This window comes from Prunus avium, chromosome 3 (assembly GCF_965620075.1).
Source record: "Prunus avium chromosome 3, drPruAviu1.hap1.1, whole genome shotgun sequence".
In the NCBI taxonomy this organism is placed as follows: Eukaryota; Viridiplantae; Streptophyta; class Magnoliopsida; order Rosales; family Rosaceae; genus Prunus; species Prunus avium.
The window spans coordinates 33,095,620-33,116,580 of record NC_142286.1 but is presented as its reverse complement, the minus strand read 5'-3'; the positions used below and the strand labels follow the sequence as shown (position 1 = coordinate 33,116,580).

Below are 20,961 nucleotides of genomic sequence, written 5' to 3'. Positions count from 1 at the left end.
GGAGCTTATAATTTCTCCACCCTTAATTGTGTGAGAGCCATAATTCAGCATACATAATTAGAAAACAAAATTGCAATGGGAATGGAATCGTGGCGGTCGAAGTTCATTTCTCTACGTTGTTTTATTTTTCTGTCACTCATTGCTACTCAATGTTTTTTATTTGTGCAGACTCATGCACTTGGGCAGGTTGATGAGTGCTCAGCCTTGCTGCAGTTCAAGGAAAGCTTTGCAATTAAGAAGTCTGTTTCTGCAGATCCTCTTGCTTATCCGAAGGTTTCATTTTGGAAGCGAGAAGGAGATGGGAATCGGAGTAATTGTTGTTCATGGGATGGTGTTGAGTGTGATGAAGACTTTGGCCATGTTGTCGGCCTTGATCTCCGTAGCAGCTGTCTCTACGGTTCTATCAATTCCAGCAACACTCTCTTCCGCCTTGTTCACTTGCAGAGGCTTGACCTCTCAGATAATCACTTCAATTTCTCTCATATACCATCAAGGTTCGGTGATGATCTTTCGAGTCTAACATATCTCAACCTTTCAAATTCCTTTTTCTCTGGCCAAATTCCATCAGAAATTTCAAAGCTATCGAAGCTGTCTACCCTTGATCTGTCTTTCAATGGTTGGAAACTGACCATGGCCAACATGAGAAGCCTGGTTCAGAACTTGACCGCCATAAAACAACTTCATCTTAATTATGTAAAGATGTACTCCACTGTGCCTGATATCTTGGTCAATGCATCTTCTCTCACATCTCTCCAACTTCGCTATTGTGGGTTGAATGGGGAATTCCCAGTTGGCATTTTCCACCTACCAAACTTAGAGGTTCTCGATGTGTCCTCTAACTCAAACCTTACCGGTTATTTCCCTAACTTTAACAGGAGCAATGCCTTCAAGAAATTGAATGTTGGGGGCACAAATTTCTCTGGCATGCTGCCTGTTTCTATGGGAAACCTTCATTCCTTAAATTTGTTGGACATCAATAACTGTCATTTTTACCCCCTTGTTCCTTCTTCACTTGGAAACCTTACCCAGCTCAACTCCCTTTACATGACTAGATTTTTTGACGTTCCAAATAATAATTCCACAGGCCAATTAGTTTCTGAATATTCCTTGTCTTGGATAGCAAGTTTAACCAACCTCCACCGTTTGAACCTTGCGGCCACCAAATTCAGGGGAAAATTCCCAAGTTTTGTGGCTAACCTCACGCAACTTTCAATTCTACACTTGAGTGTTAACGAAATAACTGGTCAAATCCCATCTTGGCTTATGAATTTGACCCAGTTAACTACTCTATACCTCTGGGGTAACAATTTGCAAGGAGCAATTCCTAGGTCACTCTTCCAGCTCAAAAATCTTGAAGTTCTTGACCTTTCCTCTAATAGCTTGAGTGGACAAGTTGAGTTTGATCAGTTTTCCCAGCTCAAAAATTTAAAGCTACTTCGATTATCATACAACATGTTATCTCCACAGATCATAACCAATTTGAGTGCTACTGTTCCACAGCTTGAACTTCTAGATTTGAGGTCATGCAACTTAACAGAGTTTCCAGAACTTTTAAAATATCAATCCAAATTGCGCTACTTACAACTTAGCGACAACAACATTCAAGGGCGAATACCAAAATGGGTGTGGAATGCAACTAGAGAAACTTTGTTGACTCTCGAGCTCTCTTCCAACTTCTTAACGGGATTTGACCAAAATCCAATCAATCTTCCATGGCAGAATCTACATGATTTAGATCTCCGGACCAACAAGTTACAAGGATCACTGCCAATTCCACCACAATCAATCAAAAACTATGTGGTCGGCAGCAATCATTATAGTGGAGAAATTTCGCCATCGTTCTGCAACTTGAATCATTTGCAGACTCTTGATTTGTCCAACAACAGCATGAGTGGCATGCTTCCACAATGTTTGGGGAACTCCAGTGCTCTTGAAATATTGATGCTGACGCACAATTCTTTTCATGGCAGTATTCCTCAAATGTGTCCAAATGAAAATAGTTTGAAAATGGTTGATTTAAGTTACAATCAGTTACAGGGGAAGATACCAAGATCAATGGCCAATTGCACTCAATTAGAGTTTATTAACCTCCAAAACAATCAGATAAGCGACATCTTCCCATCTTGGTTAGGAGCACTTCCAGCATTAAGGGCTCTCGTTTTGAGGTCCAATCGATTTCATGGCATGATTGGGAAGTCTGCAACAAACCATGACTTCCCAAAGTTGTGCATCATTGATTTATCTAACAACGGTTTTTCAGGTATGTTGCCCTCTGACTACTTAGAGAACTGGAATTCCATGAAATTTGTTGATGCGAACGAGGAAACTTATTTTGAAGTCGTTTCGAGCTTTTTAAGCACACCTACACGTGTCTATTTATATCCATACTCGATCAGGACTTTTGCAAAGGGTGTTGAGTTGAAGTATACGAAAACACCTTATCTTCTAAGATTGATAGACTTCTCAAGTAATAGCTTTGAAGGAGAGATTCCAGCAGGTGTCATTGGGAATCTAAGAGGCCTTCGTTTCCTTAGCCTTTCCAACAACGCTCTCACTGGTCTCATCCTGTCATCTTTATGGAACTTGACGGCTCTTGAATCGTTGGATCTCTCCCGAAACCAGCTCTCAGGAAGGATCCCCAGTAATTTGGCACAACTCACTTTCCTTGCATATTTCAATGTATCTGATAACCATCTTTGGGGTCCTATACCACTTGGCCAACAATTTGGTACATTCCTAGAAGATTCATACCAAGGAAACTCAGGTCTGTGTGGAAAGCCTTTGTCAAAGAAATGTGATAGCTCTATATCACCACCATCAGTCTTTGAAGAAGATGAAGATTCCGGGTTTCAAATTGCACTAGATTGGTATGTGGTTCTGCCAGGAGTTGTTAGTGGTCTAATAGTTGGAGTGGTTGCTGGGAACTTTTGGACAAGCAAGAATCATGAATGGTTTTCAGAGAAATTTAGCAGGAAGAGGCAGCCAAGAGGCACACGGGGGAGGAGAGGACACAGAAACTAAGTACTTATTTAAAATCCATGTTCATCTTGCAGCTGCTGCTGTTGTTGTTTTGAATTCTTGTATGGGGTCTGGTGCATTCTGTTTTATTACAATAAGGGTGGTGGTGTAATTTGCTTGTATTAATTTGTGGTGCTGTAAGTTGCTTGTATTAATTTGTACAACAATGTTTGTAATATGTTTCTGTACGAGTACAAAAAAGTAGTGTACGTTTTCGACTAGCTACGAACTACATTTTCTGTTTCCTGTTTGCTTAGTTTCTTTGATTTCCTGTATTGATGTTCTTAATTAAGTACCCAATATTTGGATGCTTAATGCTTACTTTGCAGACTTCCCAATCTCTAGAAATTAATTTGCCAACTCTCTTGAGGTTCATTAAGCTGCTGCTGTTGTTGTTTTGAATTCTTGTATGGTGTAAATGTAAGCCAAATTTACTATAAAAAATATTCATTAGTTTTATGCACATGACAAATTCACGACAAAGTTCCCAAATGCCCAATTATTAATGAAGGCTTTGTGCAAAGAATAATATTTAAAGCAAGATTAGGGAGGTGAAAGACAAGATATAATATATTATTAGGTTACGTGTTGGAAACAATGACTTTACATTCAGCATACGCACCAAGTTTTCTTTTATGAGAAAATCCAATGATACTTTTTTTCTTTCCTGTTGCATTTCTGATCAAATATATAAATTAAGATAATTCCTATTCACTTGTGAAAATATAATTAGGGACCACTTCAATTTCTTTCTTCATAAATCGAATAATTTATTTTTTATTTAATTCCTACACACAAGTCTTGTTTTTACTTCTTGTCACGAAGTTAAAACATTATGTACTACCTTTCCTAGTGCATATATTATCCACACATGACTTAATTGATAAAGTATATGCGGAAAAATAAGATTCTCTTAGTTAAAGAAACTCACTTGTCGATAAATTTTGTGGCTTTTGTTTCTTTCCACGAAGTTAAAACACTAATGTGTTGCTCTTGGTGATGCTTATAAATAACTAAGTGCACAAATGTAGTAAAATAAAAAGGGAGCTTTAATAATATACCCAAAATAGGACTTGAAATTATAAAAAAAAAACCCTATATGAAATAGACTTTAGAAACATACCCAAAAACTATTTACTATCTACAAAATGAGTGTTGAAGTTCCTATAAATTACATCTCTGCCATTGATTAATTTAAAACAAGCCCAATACAAAAAACTCAAAAAAACCCAAAATAAGCCCAGCAACCCCGAAGTACATTGTTAATACCATGCCATAGAAGTATATTGTTAATATCATGTCATAGAAATACATTGTTAATATCATTTAATAGAAAAACATTGTTAATACCATTTCATACAAAAAAAACTCAAAAAAAACCCAAAATAAGCCCAGCAACCCCGAAGTACATTGTTAATACCATGTCATAGAAGTATATTGTTAATACCATGTCATAGAAATACATTGTTAATATCATTTTATAGAAAAACATTGTTAATACCATTTCATACAAAAAAACTCAAAAAAAGCCCAGCAATACATCCGATATCCTTTGCAAAAACCATCTCCAATTGTCCATAGTTTCACCAGAAGCAATCGCAAAGGCCCTCTACAAGAAAAAAAAAATGTACACTGTTAATACTATGTCATAGAACTATCTTCCTAGTGAAAATCACATTATGCATATCATAAACTTCAAGTGCACAGCTATATGAGCAAAATATAGAGCATGCTTTGTTACTAAAAATCTGTAAATACTATGTCATAGAAGTACACTGTTAATACTATGTCATAGAAATCAACTCAATTGCAGGGTATGAACAGTATAACAACTATTCATACCACTTACTGGAAGCTAACAATTACATTTCATTTGCATAATAGGTACGATAAAAATGTACAACTGCAAAAACCCCATGTTCATAAACCAACAACCTTGAAAACATAATGGAAAACACAACCCTTTAGAACAAACCTAGGAAACCAGAGCAAAAACCCCATGTTCGTAAATCGGCAACCTTGAAATACAACTGAAATTGAAAGAACAAGTGTTGCAGGTCAACTGGTTTGGCAACAAGTTGCTGCGAAAACTGCCATGACAGAAACAAACACTATGAGCTGCAGGAGCCAATGGTCTGATTTTCTTTTCACTTTTTGCCACTGGTAAAAAAATATTAAATGTCTTCTTCCTTGCTAACTAATGGCAACAAACTTTATACTGAGCAAACCCCTTTGCAGTTTCCATGGATATGGTAACTAATTAAGATTAGTAAATTTGATGTGACACAAAAGCAAATGGAGATTGCTGGCTAGAAAACCGAGCACAGTGAGCGATAGACAAAAGTTGAAAAGGGAATTTTGCATTCCATTATTAGAACAGAAACCATTCAATCAATACTCCAATTTTCTACCACATCAGATAATCTATCTGAAATTACTCATGCTTTTTTTCTTCTTGTTGGGCTTTTTTGGGTTCTTCTGATGCATGCATGCAAATACTCTCTTCTGTAAAACAGATGCTAAGATTTTAACCTTGCCTCCTCTGCTTCAGAGAGTTGGTCTATAGATTATGAAAAAAAAGAAGAAGATTGGAGAGTGAGAAAGAGAAAACAATTGTTACCAACTGCAAAGAATCTTGAGCAGATAATAAAATTGCTCAGAAAGTGGTCCAATTTTCTGTACAAGCCATCGCTCTCTCTATCTCCCTATGATATTCTTAAGCCTAAAAGCATTTAAGAAAAAAGTTTTACTTTACACCTCAATTGCACAGGCCAACAACTACTGTTAAATTTGCTTCCTCTCAGATTGTCTCACTTGAAGTTCTCATATTAACATTATTACAGAAAACAGATGCTACTAGCATTCCAACAACCCCGGATAGAGTCTGAAACGAACATACCAAGCATACCGTCAAAGTCAAATGGTAACCTATCGCTAAAGATTCCCAAAACTCCCTGCAATACCTATACCAATATATTCAGACTAACAAGGGGAGTAATTTTTGGTCTTGGACCCCGGCCAAAAAGTGGCCGAAGCAATCCAGAACACTGCCAAAGCTGTCGGTCAAACTAGGGTGTAATGATTAATTTCCAAAACTCCAAAATCTATCCTAACCACATACATAAACAGCTAGAGCACAAAAATTAGATGAAGTTTCATACCTCGATCGATTGAAACAACTGCCGGAGTCACTGGAAACGACGTCGGAAAACTTGAAATCCACAAACCTTTCCGAGCTTGCAGCGGCATCGTAAGTGGCTGATGTGGCTGGGCTTTAGCCTAGGCTTGATCGTCGGCCCTGGCTGGAGCACCAAGATCACTGGCCTGGTTTTCGTGAAGGGAGAGAGACGAGAGAGAGAGTGCCCAGAATTTTTCAAAAAAACCAATTTAATACTAAATGGGTAATAAAAGTATTTCATTTAACTAATTAAACTAAAAAAATGTAACAGCTGTTAGTTTTGGGTATTTTTTGGGTGTGTTTATATACATTGAATGGTATAGGATTTCTTTATAGAATTATGTCTAGGAATGGGTATTTAACTAATTTTCTAAAATAAAAATATACGTTGTCTCTAAAAAACTATCAAAGGACGGATTAGAAAGTAAACTATTGTTTTGTCAAAAATCACATTATAGTACGTTGCGTATAAAGTTTGTGAATTTACATATCTTAATGAACTTTATAGTTGGATCCAAGTGTGGGGATTGAATATGCGACATAGTGGAGATAGCTTCGGTCTCGCTAGCTTCATGGAAACTTTTGATTCTATCGAAGACACTAGAAAGTGAAAGATGAAAATAGTAATAGTTAATATTTCGATAATGCGATTGAGGAAAACGAATCATTGATAAAGTATATGTTGTCTTGGCAAAATTATGAAGGGCCGGATTGAAAAGTAAAGTTAGTAAACTGTTATTTTGTTAAAGTTTGTATTCTATTACATTGTGTAAAAATTTGTGAAATGTCAATCTCCATACTTAGATGATAATTCAAGTGTGAAGATTGAATGATCACATAGTGAAAAGTTGATTTCCAATTTGAATGATTCCAATACCCAAAAACACAAGGAGACGAAGAGAGAGAATAAGAATGGTTGATATCTTGAGAACAAGAGTAAATTGAAAAATTGCAAAGAAGTTAAAAGCATGGAAACGAAGAGAGAGAGGAGAGAGAGAGAGTGAGAGATGGTTTTTTACAAGAAAACGACACGAGAGGAATGAGAGGGAATTTTTAATTCAAATTTAATTTGAAATAGGTGAATGGGGGTAAAATAGGAATTTTAAAATTTAAGAAGCGTGTTAAACACAATATTTTTTTTCTTCTGGTACCAAGCGTGTCGAACACTACAATGCAAAAAATTTTGGTTATTTAAATTTCTGCCTCAGATCAAGTAATCAATAATTTGATTTCGGCCCATTTTTTATTCTTTGGGGTCAATAATCATAATTTCTCATTTTCCTTGGTCTGAAAAATCACAAATTTAATTTTTTTCTCCCACTAAATCAGAGTTTACCTCCAAAACCAAAAGTTTGTGATTTCCCTCCAAATCTTTCAAACTCAAATCCATGTCTCTCCATCTTTCTCTCCTCTCACTATTTATTCTGATCATGAGAGCACTTTCCTTCCCACCTCTCTTCTTCCCTCCCAAAATTTTAAATCCCTTCTCTTTCTGTAACCCTAAATCCATGGCTTCTTTCAAGCCCTCAATTCCCTTGACCAGCGATTCTGCTGCCTCTGTCCCTTCCAGCCGCACCTCCGGTGAGGTACATGTTATCATGGGCCCCATGTTCGCCGGCAAAACCACCGCCCTCCTTCGTCGGATCAAGTCCGAGGGCAACAACGGCAGGTAAATATCGAATTTTTATGTCTAACCCAAGGTGAATTTGTGGGATATTGAATAAAGATTGAAGCTTTGGTCCAGGGCAGGTGGATTGATTCTGAATTTTCATTTAATTTTGATAAAGATGAGAAATTTATAGTTTGTTGTTTGTATATTATGTGTAGAAATGTGGCAATGATAAAATCCAGTAAGGATACGAGATATGCTATCGATTCGGTTGTGACGCATGATGGGGCAAAGTTTCCGTGCTGGGCTCTGTCCGATCTGTCGTCCTTTAGGCAAAATTTTGGAGGAGAGGCTTATGAGAAGGTAATTTTGGAGCTGGGAAATGTATAACCTTTGTTGGGCTTTTATCAAACTTTTTTTTAAAATTTTTTCTAATTATATATTACCGAGTGACGTTTATCTATTTGATTTTGACCTTGATTTCTGTAAAATATGTTGTGATATGCTAAAACAATTTGATGATCTGTTATGAGGAGGTACAGTTGTGTTAGTTATGTACAATTTGATGATCTGTAAAACATGTGATATGCTAAACCTATCTGGGTTTTGATGGTTGCTCTGTAAGATATGGCAAATCATGAGAAGTGGGTTGACTTAAATTAAAGGAATTATTTAATTAACATAGAATGACTTATTGAAATGAAAGAGTTGGAATTTGTTGTGATGGTTAGAATAGGCCAATGACCTAAGGTCATGGTTAGTGTCTGTGATTTGATACATATGATGTATTCTAATTCCCTTCTCCTTGTTGGGATATGTTGGCAGCTTGATGTCATCGGTATTGATGAGGCTCAGTTTTTCGAGGATCTATATGATTTCTGCTGCATGGCTGCTGATCATGATGGAAAAACTATTATTGTTGCAGGCCTGGATGGTGATTACTTGAGGTGCCTTTCAAATAAACTTTCTAATTTTTTTAGGGTTCTTCTTGCCCTGCAGTTATGCTTGTGTTATTAGCTGCTGTAGTTGGTTTTTGTTGCTCTCTCATTGATGAATGTATGATTATTATTCGCAGGAGGAGCTTTGGCTCTGTGCTTGAAATAATACCTCTGGCTGACACTGTGACCAAGTTGACTGCTCGATGTGAACTGTGTGGCAAACGAGCTTTCTTTACCCTGAGGAAGACAGAAGAGACACGAACCGAACTGATTGCCGGAGCTGATGTCTACATGCCTGTCTGTCGCCAACACTATGTCAATGGACAAGTTCTCGTGAAAGCTGCAAGAACTGTTGTGGAGTCTCATAAATTTAAGAGTGACACCTTTCCTGAAGTAGCTGCAGTTGTTTAGTAACAATAGTATATCTTTCACAGCCTATTATGTCTTTGGGTTTGCTATGTATTGTAATCAGGCAATGATTCAGCTTATTGCCTGCTTTTGTAATCTAAGCATGGGCGATTTGGACCTAACTTGGAGTGTACTTTGTTGCATATCCTTTCATTATGTTAATAGACTGAAGTTTGCTTTACAAAACCGCTTCTGTAGGTGTACTTATCAATCAAAATTTTAACAAGAAATCGTGTTATTTCTTACAAATTCCAAATTCTCTTTCTTGTGGGATCAATTTGTTAGCCTCCTTGAATTTTGCATTTGCTACTTGTTGAATATATGAACATGTAATTCTATGTGCTCATGGCTGCAAGAATGCACAAAAGCATTAAACTATTCATATATTGATGCCCTGGTTGTATGTGAATGAGCAAACCACTTTTTTCCAGGAAAATTTCACAATGAGCAATTATTCTCGCCTTGTATATGATCATTACTGGTTCTGATTTTCATACTTCTTTTGCTGATGAGTGTTCTGCTGCATTGGCATGGGCCATGGGCTGGGGCCACCCCCTCTTTGGTTTTCTACTTCCAAACAAGGAAATCCGGCGGAAGATCTTCAATAATCGACTGGCATATTTTCTTTGTGAGGCGAAGTTCACAGAACCAATGCAACTTGTCACTTGTCCAAGAGGGTTACTCTTTTTGCTCATTGATCTACTTTCCTTACCATACGATTTCATGCTATATGCTGTGGTTGAAATTGCCTCTTTTTTCTTTGCAATGCTCTGCCATTGAAGGCTTCGCTTCAAGGACATGAGCTCTTGTTCAAGGTTCTGAATTCTGAAGCTTGTTGATTCATATTCCTTCCTTGATAACTCAGGTCTCTGATTTACATTGTCCTTTTGCAGTAAGAAGCTCAAGGGTCTGCTGCCTTGCTCTGCTCCATCTACATATGGACTATCTCCTAGATTCTGGCTTTTGGAGTTTGGGCATCTGGAGCTTGAGAGGCTCCCAGAAAACTCTCCACAGTGTACATATCTGAATGAATCTGAGCATTCTTTGAAAGCTTGGTGAGTGCTGATTTGCTGGACAAAAAGTGCCTGAACTATTAAACGTAGCGGCATCAATTCATTTTGCACAGCCTCAATGCATGCCTCTTGTGATAGTTTCTGGCAGTTGAGGTACTTGCAGACTGCCCACTTCTCTTCTTGGGATATATTTGGGTTTGCCTGAAGAACATAACATATGCTGGTATGAGAACTGACATCTCTGCTGACCAATTTGTTTGGGTTTTAATTCATGTTAGATTGTTTGAGTTGAAAATGTCTTTTTATTACATATTAACATATCATGTTTTTTTATCCTTTTTTTTTCTTCTTCTGTTAGTAATTAAGTGGATGCTATAAAACCACATTTTTGGCAGAGTATAGAGTTGATCATAAAGTACTTACCTGTAGGAAGGTGTTCGTTGCTCTGTAGAGTTTGTCATGACTGTGTCTGTAGGATATCGGCACTCTTTCGATGAGTTCCATGAATCTTTTAGGCTCCATATTTGGATCAGGAGCTATGTAGGAAAGATATGCATCCCACAATTCTGCAACAATAATTGAATGGCCTGCTGAAAGACTATGGTCTGACTCCATGTTAGATGATACATATGTTGAAATTATGCTCTCCATTGTAGCCAGCTCCATGCTAGAAGAAATTGACTCAGTTCCACTTTTTGGAAAGAGAAAGTCTTCTAGTTGGGCAAGGTGCAATATAAATACAATCTGCTCTTGCAACTTTGCCCTGCTATCGATTCTCAAACCTAATTCAAGGGATCTAGAAAGGATTGCAAAGTAAAACCCGACTGGAATTGATCGACTAGATTTCTCCCCCATGGGGAGCAAATCAAGAACACCTTGTAGGATGACTGAAACTTTGTGATCATCCCCAGTTTTCTGACCAGAGTTCTCCCAAAATTGGAGGGTCTTCTTTGAAAGCACCCATTTGTTAGCATAGAAAACAATGATGGGGCTTAAATATTTTTCTTTCATACCTTGTCTTCTTAAGGACCCTATAATCCTTTTAAAGAATCCAAATGGTAGAGCAATCAGATCCTTGATCCAAAGGTCCTGACTCATAATCTCCCTCCCTATCTCACAGCTCCAATTTCGGGTGCTCAATGCCTCTAATGTGAGCACTGGGGTGTCACGTCTTCTCTCTGGATCAAGGATCTCCATGCAAGCCATGAAGGCAAGGCACTCGATGCAGCGGCTGACGATGAGCAAATCTTCAGACCATGGAAGCAAAGTTTGGCACTTTTGGAGTACTATTAGAGTGTCATCCCAACTCTGCATGACCACTTGGTTTAAGTAGAGATCAAAGCGCTCGCAGAGGTTGCCAGAGCAGTAATCTTCTGTCATCTCAAGAAACTCTGCTGCACATCTCAGGGCTACAACATTGAATGGATCAATCAATGTGGAGGAGCCATAGATGAACAATGCAATCATCTCAAATGTCTCTGGCCCTCCAGGGAAGTCTGGTGGCAGCTCAAGCTCAGTTGATTCATTCAATCTTTTCTTGAAATACCCACTCTTTGAAAATAGTGGAAACTGAAGAAGAAGAAAAAATCAGTAAGTGTAAACATTAGGCCAACATTGGACAGTTACTTTCTTTATATCAAAAAAGGGTTGTAAGATTCAATCTCTGACCTTGTGGAGGTTGAAGATCTTCCCACGAACTCTAACGCTAACGGAAACAGGCAAACCGGTCTCTTGGGTCCTGAGACAAAGATTCAAAACTCAGAAACTCAAACAAGAGAGCTTAAAGTCAATGCTGCAAGTTGCTAACAAATGTAAATGAAATGACAGAGCCATGAGCCAACAATCTTACTTACCATGACAAAATCTTAATCTTGAGCAAGGCTCCAACGTTTGGTGAAGAGAAAGGACTTGATGAAACAGAACTACCTTTTAATGGGCTTGCAGCTTCCATTGGCAGAGCTCATAAGACTCTCTCAGACTGAGATTTACTGAAAGTGAAACTTTGAGAAAGCAATGGCAGTCGATTTTTCTCTAAGCATGGACATGTGCTTTATAACATAATCCTTTTTTGCCTGCCCAATTGCCATAAAATGCTCGGAAGTTGTCTCAATATTCAAAGAAAATTAAAATAGAGTATAGTATACAACTATACACACAAGGCTTCTAGAATTGGCAAACCAGTGGAATCAAATAGAAGAATGATTGAATTAAAAGAGGTGGTTTTTAAAATTTTAATCAAGACATTGTGTAACACACACATTCGTGCAGCTTAATTTTTTTTTTTCTAGTCAAAGTCAAATGCACACGAGTGAAACCCTCTCAATGTCCAAATTTTAAGGCTTCAAAAACGTTCTCGAGTGCTGAGCAGTTGAATTCTTGGTGCTACCAGTCACTAGAATATGGTAATTCTCCACTCCTTTCCATGTCATAGGCTTGCACAACAAGTTTTCTGTCTATGCATGTATGTGACCCAAACTAGAACCCCATCAAATTGAATGCAAATCCTAACCGTCCGATTGGACTTTCCTTTGGTACCCATTAATTAGATCAGTTCATTCATTTTCTCAATATATTGGTTTAGTTTCTCCCAATTGTGAGTTCAAATCTCACATACGACAGTTGTTGATCAGAAAGGTAAAAGAAAAAAAAGACCCCACAAATATGAGGAAGGCCATGTACCCATGAAAACTCAAGTTAGAAGAGGTGAGATGAAAAGTCATGGAGATTTGCAAAGGATGTGTTGGGAAATTGAAAAGGGAAGAATGAGGCAATGTAAATTGGTAAACTAGTTTAGAGGAAATGATTAAAATATGATAAAGGGAGAAGATGAAGTGCGGGCGAAGCTTCGTGTTTACATTTTATGTAGCATAACAAACACCCAAGACGGCACGGCTCCTGATTGTTGTCAATATTCTGGTGCTCGGGATGAAGGGGTCTTTGCTTGCTTTCTCCCAACAACCCCCAATCCCCAAAATTACTTTTACTTTGTATTTCCATGCAACTTTATACTTCATTATATTATATATAGTATATCTGTGTGTGTATATAATACTAAATACATAACGTGTTAGACAGTCAATCTGACCGTTCAATAGGTAAAATCATGTTTGAGTGTGCGGTCCTGATTACAATTGCGTGTATACAATTGTCGTCTAAACAAATATCTTATAGCATAGAGGAAGACAGCAAATTGTAATGGACTGAACTGAAGTACCAGCTAAGCTATGATCCTTTTAGCTCAAGCAATACATTCCCTTAAAAGCTGCAGATAAATATAATGGTTTTTTTATCCGTCAAGGGATCGCTGTAATATTATTCTCAATGAGAAGCTTTTATGTTTTTATTTTCATGAGATGCAAATTCTATGTGAAAACTCCGAAAATCTCAAGGGGTGTTAGTGTAAATAACTACGGGAAGTAAGGTACGCGCACACTCCACTGATTTTATTTTACCAATATGAGAGAGAGAGAACTATTGCTAAAGCAGTCTCATTGAATTTTTCATAATATTCTCATAATATTTTTGTTTTTAATACAAATTCAACTACACAGCATTACCAATATCTCCATTACTAAAATCTACATTACAGAGAGAGAGAGAGAGAGAGAGAGAGAGAGAGAGAGAGTCTATAGGTATATACTTGAACAGAAACACCACGGATCAGTTGTGATGGTTCAGAAATGAGAGCCAAACCCCTAGATCATCATCAAATGAGGTCTTGAAAAGATCATTAATGTCGAAAAGCCATCAGAGGATTAGTTCAATCTCTTCAATATTGGATTTGGATTCAGACAAGAAAGGGTCCTTGAGAAGATCAGAGGCAGTAGGTCTTGCCCTCGGTTGGGCTATGGATTTCTCAATGAACGCCCTCACCTCTGGATCAGTCACCTTGTTCAAGCCTTCAGGCTTAATACCGGCTGTGACCTTCTTGTATATCTTGACAACAGAATCACATTCACTGTATGGTATCTCCATTGTCACCATCTCCAGCAAGCACATCCCAAAGGAGTATATGTCCACCATCTCTGTGTAGTCCTCCTCGTATAGCTCAGGTGCCATATACTCAGGTGTCCCTATAATCGAATGTGCTGAATGGTTCTTACCAACTATTGCTGCAAATCCCAGATCACCAATTTTCACCTATAAATCAAATCCATAATGGTTCAGGCAGGGCCAGAAACTTATGAAAAGGTTCATGAAAAAAGGATAGACATGAATTAGGATATTGGATTTGCATTCCTATAATATTAGGAAATTATACATGAAGTGGGGATATAAATTCTAAATTTTGTAGTTCACACTAGATTTTCAACTCTTCAATCAAAACATGCAAGGCTCTTTTGGGGTTCAGAAAAATAGATGTACCCCAAATCACTAAGGACTATATGGTGATGCAGAGTAGAATGTAAATATAGAAATGCTGCACCATTACAAGAATAGGATGGAAAAGTCTGTTTAGTGGAAACATAGAGAAATCCAACCTCATCTTACTGGCATGCACTACTCAGATTCATTTTCCATCTGAACAAAATAGGTCTAAATAATTACCCCAAAACCCTCATCTAACTTTATCACTTCGTGTTCTTCAAGTTTACATGAAAACACTATCAAAGATTTGGATTGCATGACTGTAAAAATAAATTGCCATTGTTAGCTATATATATTAACTCTGATTTGGGAATAGCTTTCATTAGTCCAAACAGATTATAAAATTCATAATGACGAAAAAGAGAGCGACCCAATTTATGCTCACAGAAATCAGGAGAAACAAGTTGATACAACTTACGAGTTATAATTACCTGGCCAGTGTTCCCATTGATGAAGATGTTGCTGCAATTGAGATCTCTGTGAATGATGCATGGCTCATGTGTATGGAGGTATTCCAATCCCTCAAGCACCTGTCTTGACCACTTCTTCAAAGCCCTAATAGACACATGGCGATGCTTCTTCCTGTATTGCCTTAGGTTTCCAGATGTACACACCTCAGTGATGAAATTCAAAGTGTTGTGCGCCTCATCCTTCCAAACATTGTAACAAACAATGATATACTTGTTCTTCAATGTGCTCAATAGCTTTACCTCTGAGTAAAGCCGGTTCATGAGAGTTGGATCTTCACTGAAAGTCCTCAAGCGGACCTGATTCCAGGCCACCTCTGTACCTTCCTGCTGATCAAAAGCCCTATAAACCTTCTTCACAGCACCATGACCAAGGAGATCATCATACCGCCCAAACCGCCCAGTTGGATCAACCTCCACAAATGGCTCAGTATCTCGATCAGACGTGTTTGAGTTCTCAATTGGCATCTTCAAAGATCAATCTGATGAGGTAAAGAACCAGTTAAAGCTCTAAATAACTATACCCTTCACAAGGGACTTCGAATCATGAGACAATTCACCCTAACGGTCCAAACAGAAACAGAATAGAACACTAGTCCTACTGCTGTGATGCATGAGAACTAATTATCTCTAAATTTTCCAGCAAATGAGTAACAAATAAGAAAAAAAAGAGAGAAAATATCTGAATGAAGAAATGCAAATGCCATCCTACGTGTTCCGCAGAGAAACTTCATTTCTGATTATTATTATCACAACTTGAGTTTCAGCAGCAAAACTGAAGAAGGAATTTTAACCATCACTCTCTACACAGATACACACAGTCATACAACTATACTGCAAAATCATCAAAAGGTAATCAGAAAATTAAGCCAAAAAAGAACAGTTAGAAATTGTAAGGTGAAGAAAGAAGGCTCAACTGAATTTCAATATTAAGGTAAAGAAAGATAGCTCCAACTGAATCTTGATTCTTTTTAATTACAGAACTACGTTTTCAGTTACATAATTTCAGTCTCATTCATACACAATTATACATTCAGAAACAAACGGAGATAAACTATCAGAACAAAAAGAAACACAATTCAAGCACACAGTAAAACAGAAAACAAAATTACAAAAAAAAAAGAGAAAAAGAAGTCTTATTACTACAAAATTAAGCACTACGTAGTTGTGTGCGTGCGTATGTGTATGTATGAATGTAAACTGCCAAGAAACGCAGAGTTTTGAGAACTGTATAGCAAATTGAAGAAAATCAGAGCGAAAGAAGGAGAAGAAAGGCTGAAATTGAAGCGCTAATCATGCTGAAGATGAATTTAAATCCAATTCTTAGAAAGATCGTCAGAAACAGCAAATGCTAAATGCATCAAATAGATTCTTATGCATGCTAAGCAACGATTACAGGTCTTAATTTCTCATACATACATACATACATACATACATACATACATGTATGCATACATAACATACATACTACATGCACTTCAAGAAAGAGAGAAGAGAGAGAGAGAGTACCTTGAGATTCTTTGGTAAACGCGAATAACAGGGAAGCTCTGCGAAGCGAAGAGAGATAGTGAGAGAAAATGGTGGTGAAGGACGGCTCTATGTATAACTGCCGTGAAGCGGGGATCAGTTTCTACTAACGACGTCGTTTCGTAGATCGAATAACGACTTCGGCTTCGCTTTTTCTCAGCTGTTTTGTCCGGTCAAGTTTCTCAGCCGTTTCGTATCGAGAATATAAAGAAGGTTACGCTGTTAGAGATTTTATTCTTTCTTTTTCTTTTATTTTTGTTTATTTTATGTATTATTTTGGTTGTTTTCCATTATGAGAAGAAAAATACTTTCCACATTTCAATAGAAACTACATTTCTGCCAATAACAATTTCATACGTGTGTAAATGTTTTTCTTTTTATATTTTTTATGAATTATTTATATATATATATCAAAATGTGATTTTCTGGAAGAGGGAATATCTCATTACGGCCTGTCAAACAAGTATTCAATTTGGTCAATTTGCAAATAATGTTCAAATTTGTTAAGCATTTTGGTAATTTTTTTAGCATTATTGTGCAGACATAGAAGAATCAGTTGGCATGTGAAGCTTGTGAAAGTATCCAACTGTAAAAGTCGATGGGTGGTCCATGAAGAAGTCGAAAACAAATCAAAGAGCTCTCATGATGGCCAAGCAGGCAGAGTAAGTAATAAAAGTAAAATGAAAGAAGTGGCCAAATTAAAAGAGCCTCCCTTACTGCTCAAACTTCACGTAGCACCCGTGCCAGAATCCAGCCAAGATTTTCCAAACACTGTATCTGACCTTTTAGAAGGACTCCGAGAGGCACGGATAGCAGATGCCAACTTCAGTCCATGCAAGTAAAATGATCTCTACTTTAATGACCAGTTCATAAAAGTTTGAAAGGTTGAGGCAGATTTAGGCAGCCAAGATTTGCAGGTCGATTTTTCGACGACAATGAGTGATTCTAATACAGTCCTCCAACTCCATATTAGATGAGAGGATTATGCATCCCCCAAAGACCAGCAAAACCTTATGAATCTATCTCTCTACAGAATGACCAGACAAAGTTCATATCCTCGACAGCATGATAAGACTCTGCTGCAATACTGAAATACAGCAAAACGTTGAATGACAAAACAAACAATCCACATCAACCAAAAGAATCATCCAGCAATGGTACCAAGATTTAATCCAACATTTTGAAACTACATCCGCTACCAAGTCATAACCCCACTAACAACAGTAGCTAGTTACCTTTCAGATTTTTGCTACTCAACAAGCAATAGTTCTCTGTATTATATTTTCCATCAGCGCTTAAGTAACTTTCCAAACACACATATGGATTGGAGCTTAATAACTTTGTGAAGAGGAACACGAGGAAATCGATACAACATATCACAATCTAAAACTGAAATACTGACAGAAGTTTGAACAAAACTTATATCCTAAATTTATTGCATTCATATAAAAGACCTTCAATGGAACAAGTAGTGAAGTACGAAATCGAAACTGACATTGTTAAAAACAAGCATAGAAATCTAGAATATTTGGAGCTTGTTATAATAATCTTCCACTTATCAACATAAAGAGAAACAACTGAATTTTTACATATATGGTTAAAATACATAAGGCTTCTCCAGTGCCAAACAAAGCATTGATTCTAAACAAAGAAAGCTCCTAATTACCAAGGAGGATTAGAGTCCACCCTTGGAGATGGTGATCTTGAAATGATACTAGCATCTCTTCCCAACCTTGACATACTCCTCCCACCTTTAGGTGTAGAAAACCCAGGACTTGTACCTCTGTAACTGGCACGAAGAGTTTCATCAACAGAAGATGAAGACTTGGCAATTGCATTCCTGACAAACTTCTGGGCAGCGGGAGATAGCGTCCGCACACTCGGACTGGCACTGCCACCTCTAGAGGGAGTTGGCAATGGTGGCTTCTGAAACATTTTTGACCTTTCCCTCAATTTGCGTGCAGCTTCCCTTGACAGTGAGTGAGCCTTTTCATCTCTTACAGGCGGGCACGGGATCCTATAATGAGGCCCTTCACCACCGCCAATATCAATCTGAGTGTCCTCCAGGTCCAACCTCAGGGGCGTCCCTTCAATTTCACCCCATGTAATAAATGGAGATTCATCAACACCCGGTGCTGGTGATGGTGTCCGCACAAAACTATAACCATTCTCCGCTTTCTTCCCAGATTCCACATAAAAAGGATTCGGGGTCTTCCTCAAATCATCCAAATCATACTTCTTAAACTTATCCCCATCCCTATCCATAATAACCGGGGTTGCACCTGCAACTGTGGTATAAAGAACCTCAGCCATACCATCCTCCTTTGGCCTAGAATCCAGCATCTTGCCATGCAATCGAGTATTGGCTCGACTAATCTCCTTCTCCAAACACTTCATCCTAACTGCCCGTTCCTCTGTTGTCAATGGGGCCTCACCGCGATCAGCTGGATGGTACATCAGCAAATTCTTTGCCGTAAACTTGCACCCTTCCAATGTAAACGGGGGCTGATCAGACGTCCCATACCCATCTGTAATCCTATCCCTCTTGGCATCCTCAATCGATTTAACATCCTCCTTTTCTCCTTCTGTCAAATACTCATATCTCTCCTTCCTCTTCCTATTCACCTTCTCCATAATATTTGAAAAACTCTGATTGTCCTCACTCGTATACCGCCTAAAAAACTGGTCGAGCGACAACGAGGCCTCTACCCCATCATCAGCCCCGTTAGACTCTACCTCACCAAACAATCCCATGTTTGAAACACCGGGAGTTTTCGGGGTTTTACCATCAAATTCATCGGCAGGGGTGAAACTACGCATAAAAGTCGAACCAGGGGTTCTACCATCAGGGTCAGGATTATGAGTTACCTTCTTGCCGCGGCGCTCAATGATCTTCAACTGGGCATCGCGGATCTGAACCGGGTCCCGGGTCTTGATCGCTTCGAGCCAGTCAAGGCGGTCCCGAAGCTTCGAGATATCGGGAAAGAAGTCCCTTTCGATGATCTTCTCGATCGCGGCGACATAGGTGTCTTCGTCGAGGACTGTGGGATGGCCTCTAGGGTTTCTGGAAGTGATTTGGGCGGAACTTCTTGGGGTTTGGACGGAAGTATCGGAAATTGCAGACGGTGAAGGGGATGAGAGGTGGCGAGGAGAGTGACCCGGAGTAAGAAGCATTCTTCTTGAGAATTGGGGTTACGATTTGTGATAGAATGAGAAGGTTAGATTGAAATTGAGGGTTTTGGCGAGAATTAAAGGACGAACTTTCCTTTTAGGTTTAGGGTTTGCTCTTTCCTCTCCGTGCCTGGATTGGAAATTGGAAATTGGGGGCTGATTTTGTCAAAAGGGACGAAACGCGTGCGAATCTGTGTGGCGGTGTATGTCCTAAATTGCGCCGACGGGCGTACGGTATTTCCGTGGAATAACAAGGAAAGAGGATGGAAATACATTTTTAACCCGCATGTTTAGTCAATAGTTGAGGTTTTAAATCAAGGCAATGGCTAAAAGGGTATTTTAACAATTAAAAACGTTTTTTCCGAAAAAATAAAACAATTATAAACGTTTTTTACAACCAAATTTTAAAAAGCTTCTAATTTATAAGAGCATCGGTGAGGATCATTTCAATTTTATTTCAATAAATTGAGCTTTGGACTTGCAGTAGTAAAGTTTAGTTCATTTTAGAACTATAAAATGAAATTCATTTCAATAAACTGCCCTACCATAATAACTCTATAGCCTTTTTCTTATTAACACATAGACAACATTACCTTTACTTTTTAATTTTTCCATTACATTTAATTTAAACTAGTGGTTAAGTTTTTATTTTATTTTATTTCAAAGTTTTCACTGATTTGTATACTAGCCTCTCTCTATGGAACGACTGAGGAAGAAAAATTGTGGTGGAAGAGTTGTGAGTAAAGAGTGTGTAGGAAAAAGAGTTTATAGTTGCATTAAGAATTTTGCTTGGTTTCAATGTGGTCAAGTCTTTGTTTTGATTTCTATGTGGTCAAGTCTTTGTTTTGGCAGGACTTGAAGAAAACAATAGGACGCGTGTTGTATTTAATTAACAATGTTAACTGCAAACACTAGTGTAATGGTTTGGAGCAATTGCTTCCCCGAGAAAAGATCATGAGTTCGAGTCCTTCATGCTCTAAGACATTGTTAATGCTTTCTTCACGAAGCACATGAGCACTTCCAAGTGCTATATACCAAGTTCAAATTATTATGCTTAACCAGATTTAGTTTTGCTTATTTATATTCAATTTTGTTATGCAATAACCCGAAAAAGAGGTGCTTTAATGTATTCTCATTTAATCTCAACTTCCAATCCTTCAGAAAAAAGTGTTAATATAATATTATCACCAACCAAAGAAAATTTTGTTACTAATTTTTTATAGTTTATATATATATATATAATTAGTCTTTTTTAAAGAGATAT

At 37.9% G+C, this 20,961-nt stretch overlaps 5 protein-coding genes across 6 annotated transcripts; 2 read left to right on the top strand and 3 right to left on the bottom strand.

Annotated features, from left to right (window-relative positions):
- On the top strand, positions 1 to 3,239 carry LOC110749951 (receptor like protein 24-like). The gene has a single exon (XM_088250006.1). The coding sequence runs from the start codon at positions 76 to 78 to the stop codon at positions 3,019 to 3,021; it is 2,946 nt and encodes a 981-aa protein (XP_088106132.1). The 5' UTR covers positions 1 to 75; the 3' UTR covers positions 3,022 to 3,239.
- A 4,268-nt stretch (positions 3,240 to 7,507) lies between these two features.
- Positions 7,508 to 9,400, top strand: TK1A (Thymidine kinase). Its single transcript, XM_021950171.2, has 4 exons — positions 7,508 to 7,865; positions 8,024 to 8,168; positions 8,631 to 8,752; positions 8,881 to 9,400. The coding sequence occupies exons 1-4, from the start codon at positions 7,585 to 7,587 to the stop codon at positions 9,152 to 9,154; spliced, it is 822 nt and encodes a 273-aa protein (XP_021805863.1). The 5' UTR covers positions 7,508 to 7,584; the 3' UTR covers positions 9,155 to 9,400.
- Positions 9,401 to 9,596: 196 nt separating this feature from the next.
- LOC110749953 (Phototropic-responsive NPH3 family protein) lies at positions 9,597 to 12,115 on the bottom strand. Its single transcript, XM_021950172.2, is given in 5 exon segments — positions 9,597 to 9,705; positions 9,707 to 10,365; positions 10,588 to 11,733; positions 11,833 to 11,902; positions 12,018 to 12,115. Coding segments are annotated over 5 exon segments (2,052 nt in total). The 3' UTR covers positions 9,597 to 9,626.
- Positions 12,116 to 13,626: 1,511 nt separating this feature from the next.
- On the bottom strand, positions 13,627 to 16,737 carry LOC110749957 (putative serine/threonine-protein kinase WNK11). 2 transcript variants are annotated; one of them, XM_021950181.2, is made up of 3 exons: positions 16,509 to 16,737; positions 14,964 to 15,481; positions 13,627 to 14,304 (listed from the first exon to the last, which is right to left on the bottom strand). In XM_021950181.2, exons 2-3 carry the CDS (start codon positions 15,465 to 15,467, stop codon positions 13,912 to 13,914), a joined length of 897 nt encoding a protein of 298 aa, XP_021805873.1. In that variant the 5' UTR covers positions 15,468 to 15,481; positions 16,509 to 16,737; the 3' UTR covers positions 13,627 to 13,911. The 2 variants fall into 2 exon arrangements, with proteins under 2 accessions (XP_021805873.1, XP_088107092.1); XM_088250966.1 differs by lacking the exon at positions 16,509 to 16,737 and adding an exon at positions 15,712 to 15,828.
- A 1,303-nt stretch (positions 16,738 to 18,040) lies between these two features.
- On the bottom strand, positions 18,041 to 19,923 carry LOC110749955 (DGCR14-like protein). The gene has a single exon (XM_021950176.2). The coding sequence runs from the start codon at positions 19,698 to 19,700 to the stop codon at positions 18,189 to 18,191; it is 1,512 nt and encodes a 503-aa protein (XP_021805868.1). The 5' UTR covers positions 19,701 to 19,923; the 3' UTR covers positions 18,041 to 18,188.
- Between the last annotated feature and the right edge of the window lie 1,038 nt (positions 19,924 to 20,961).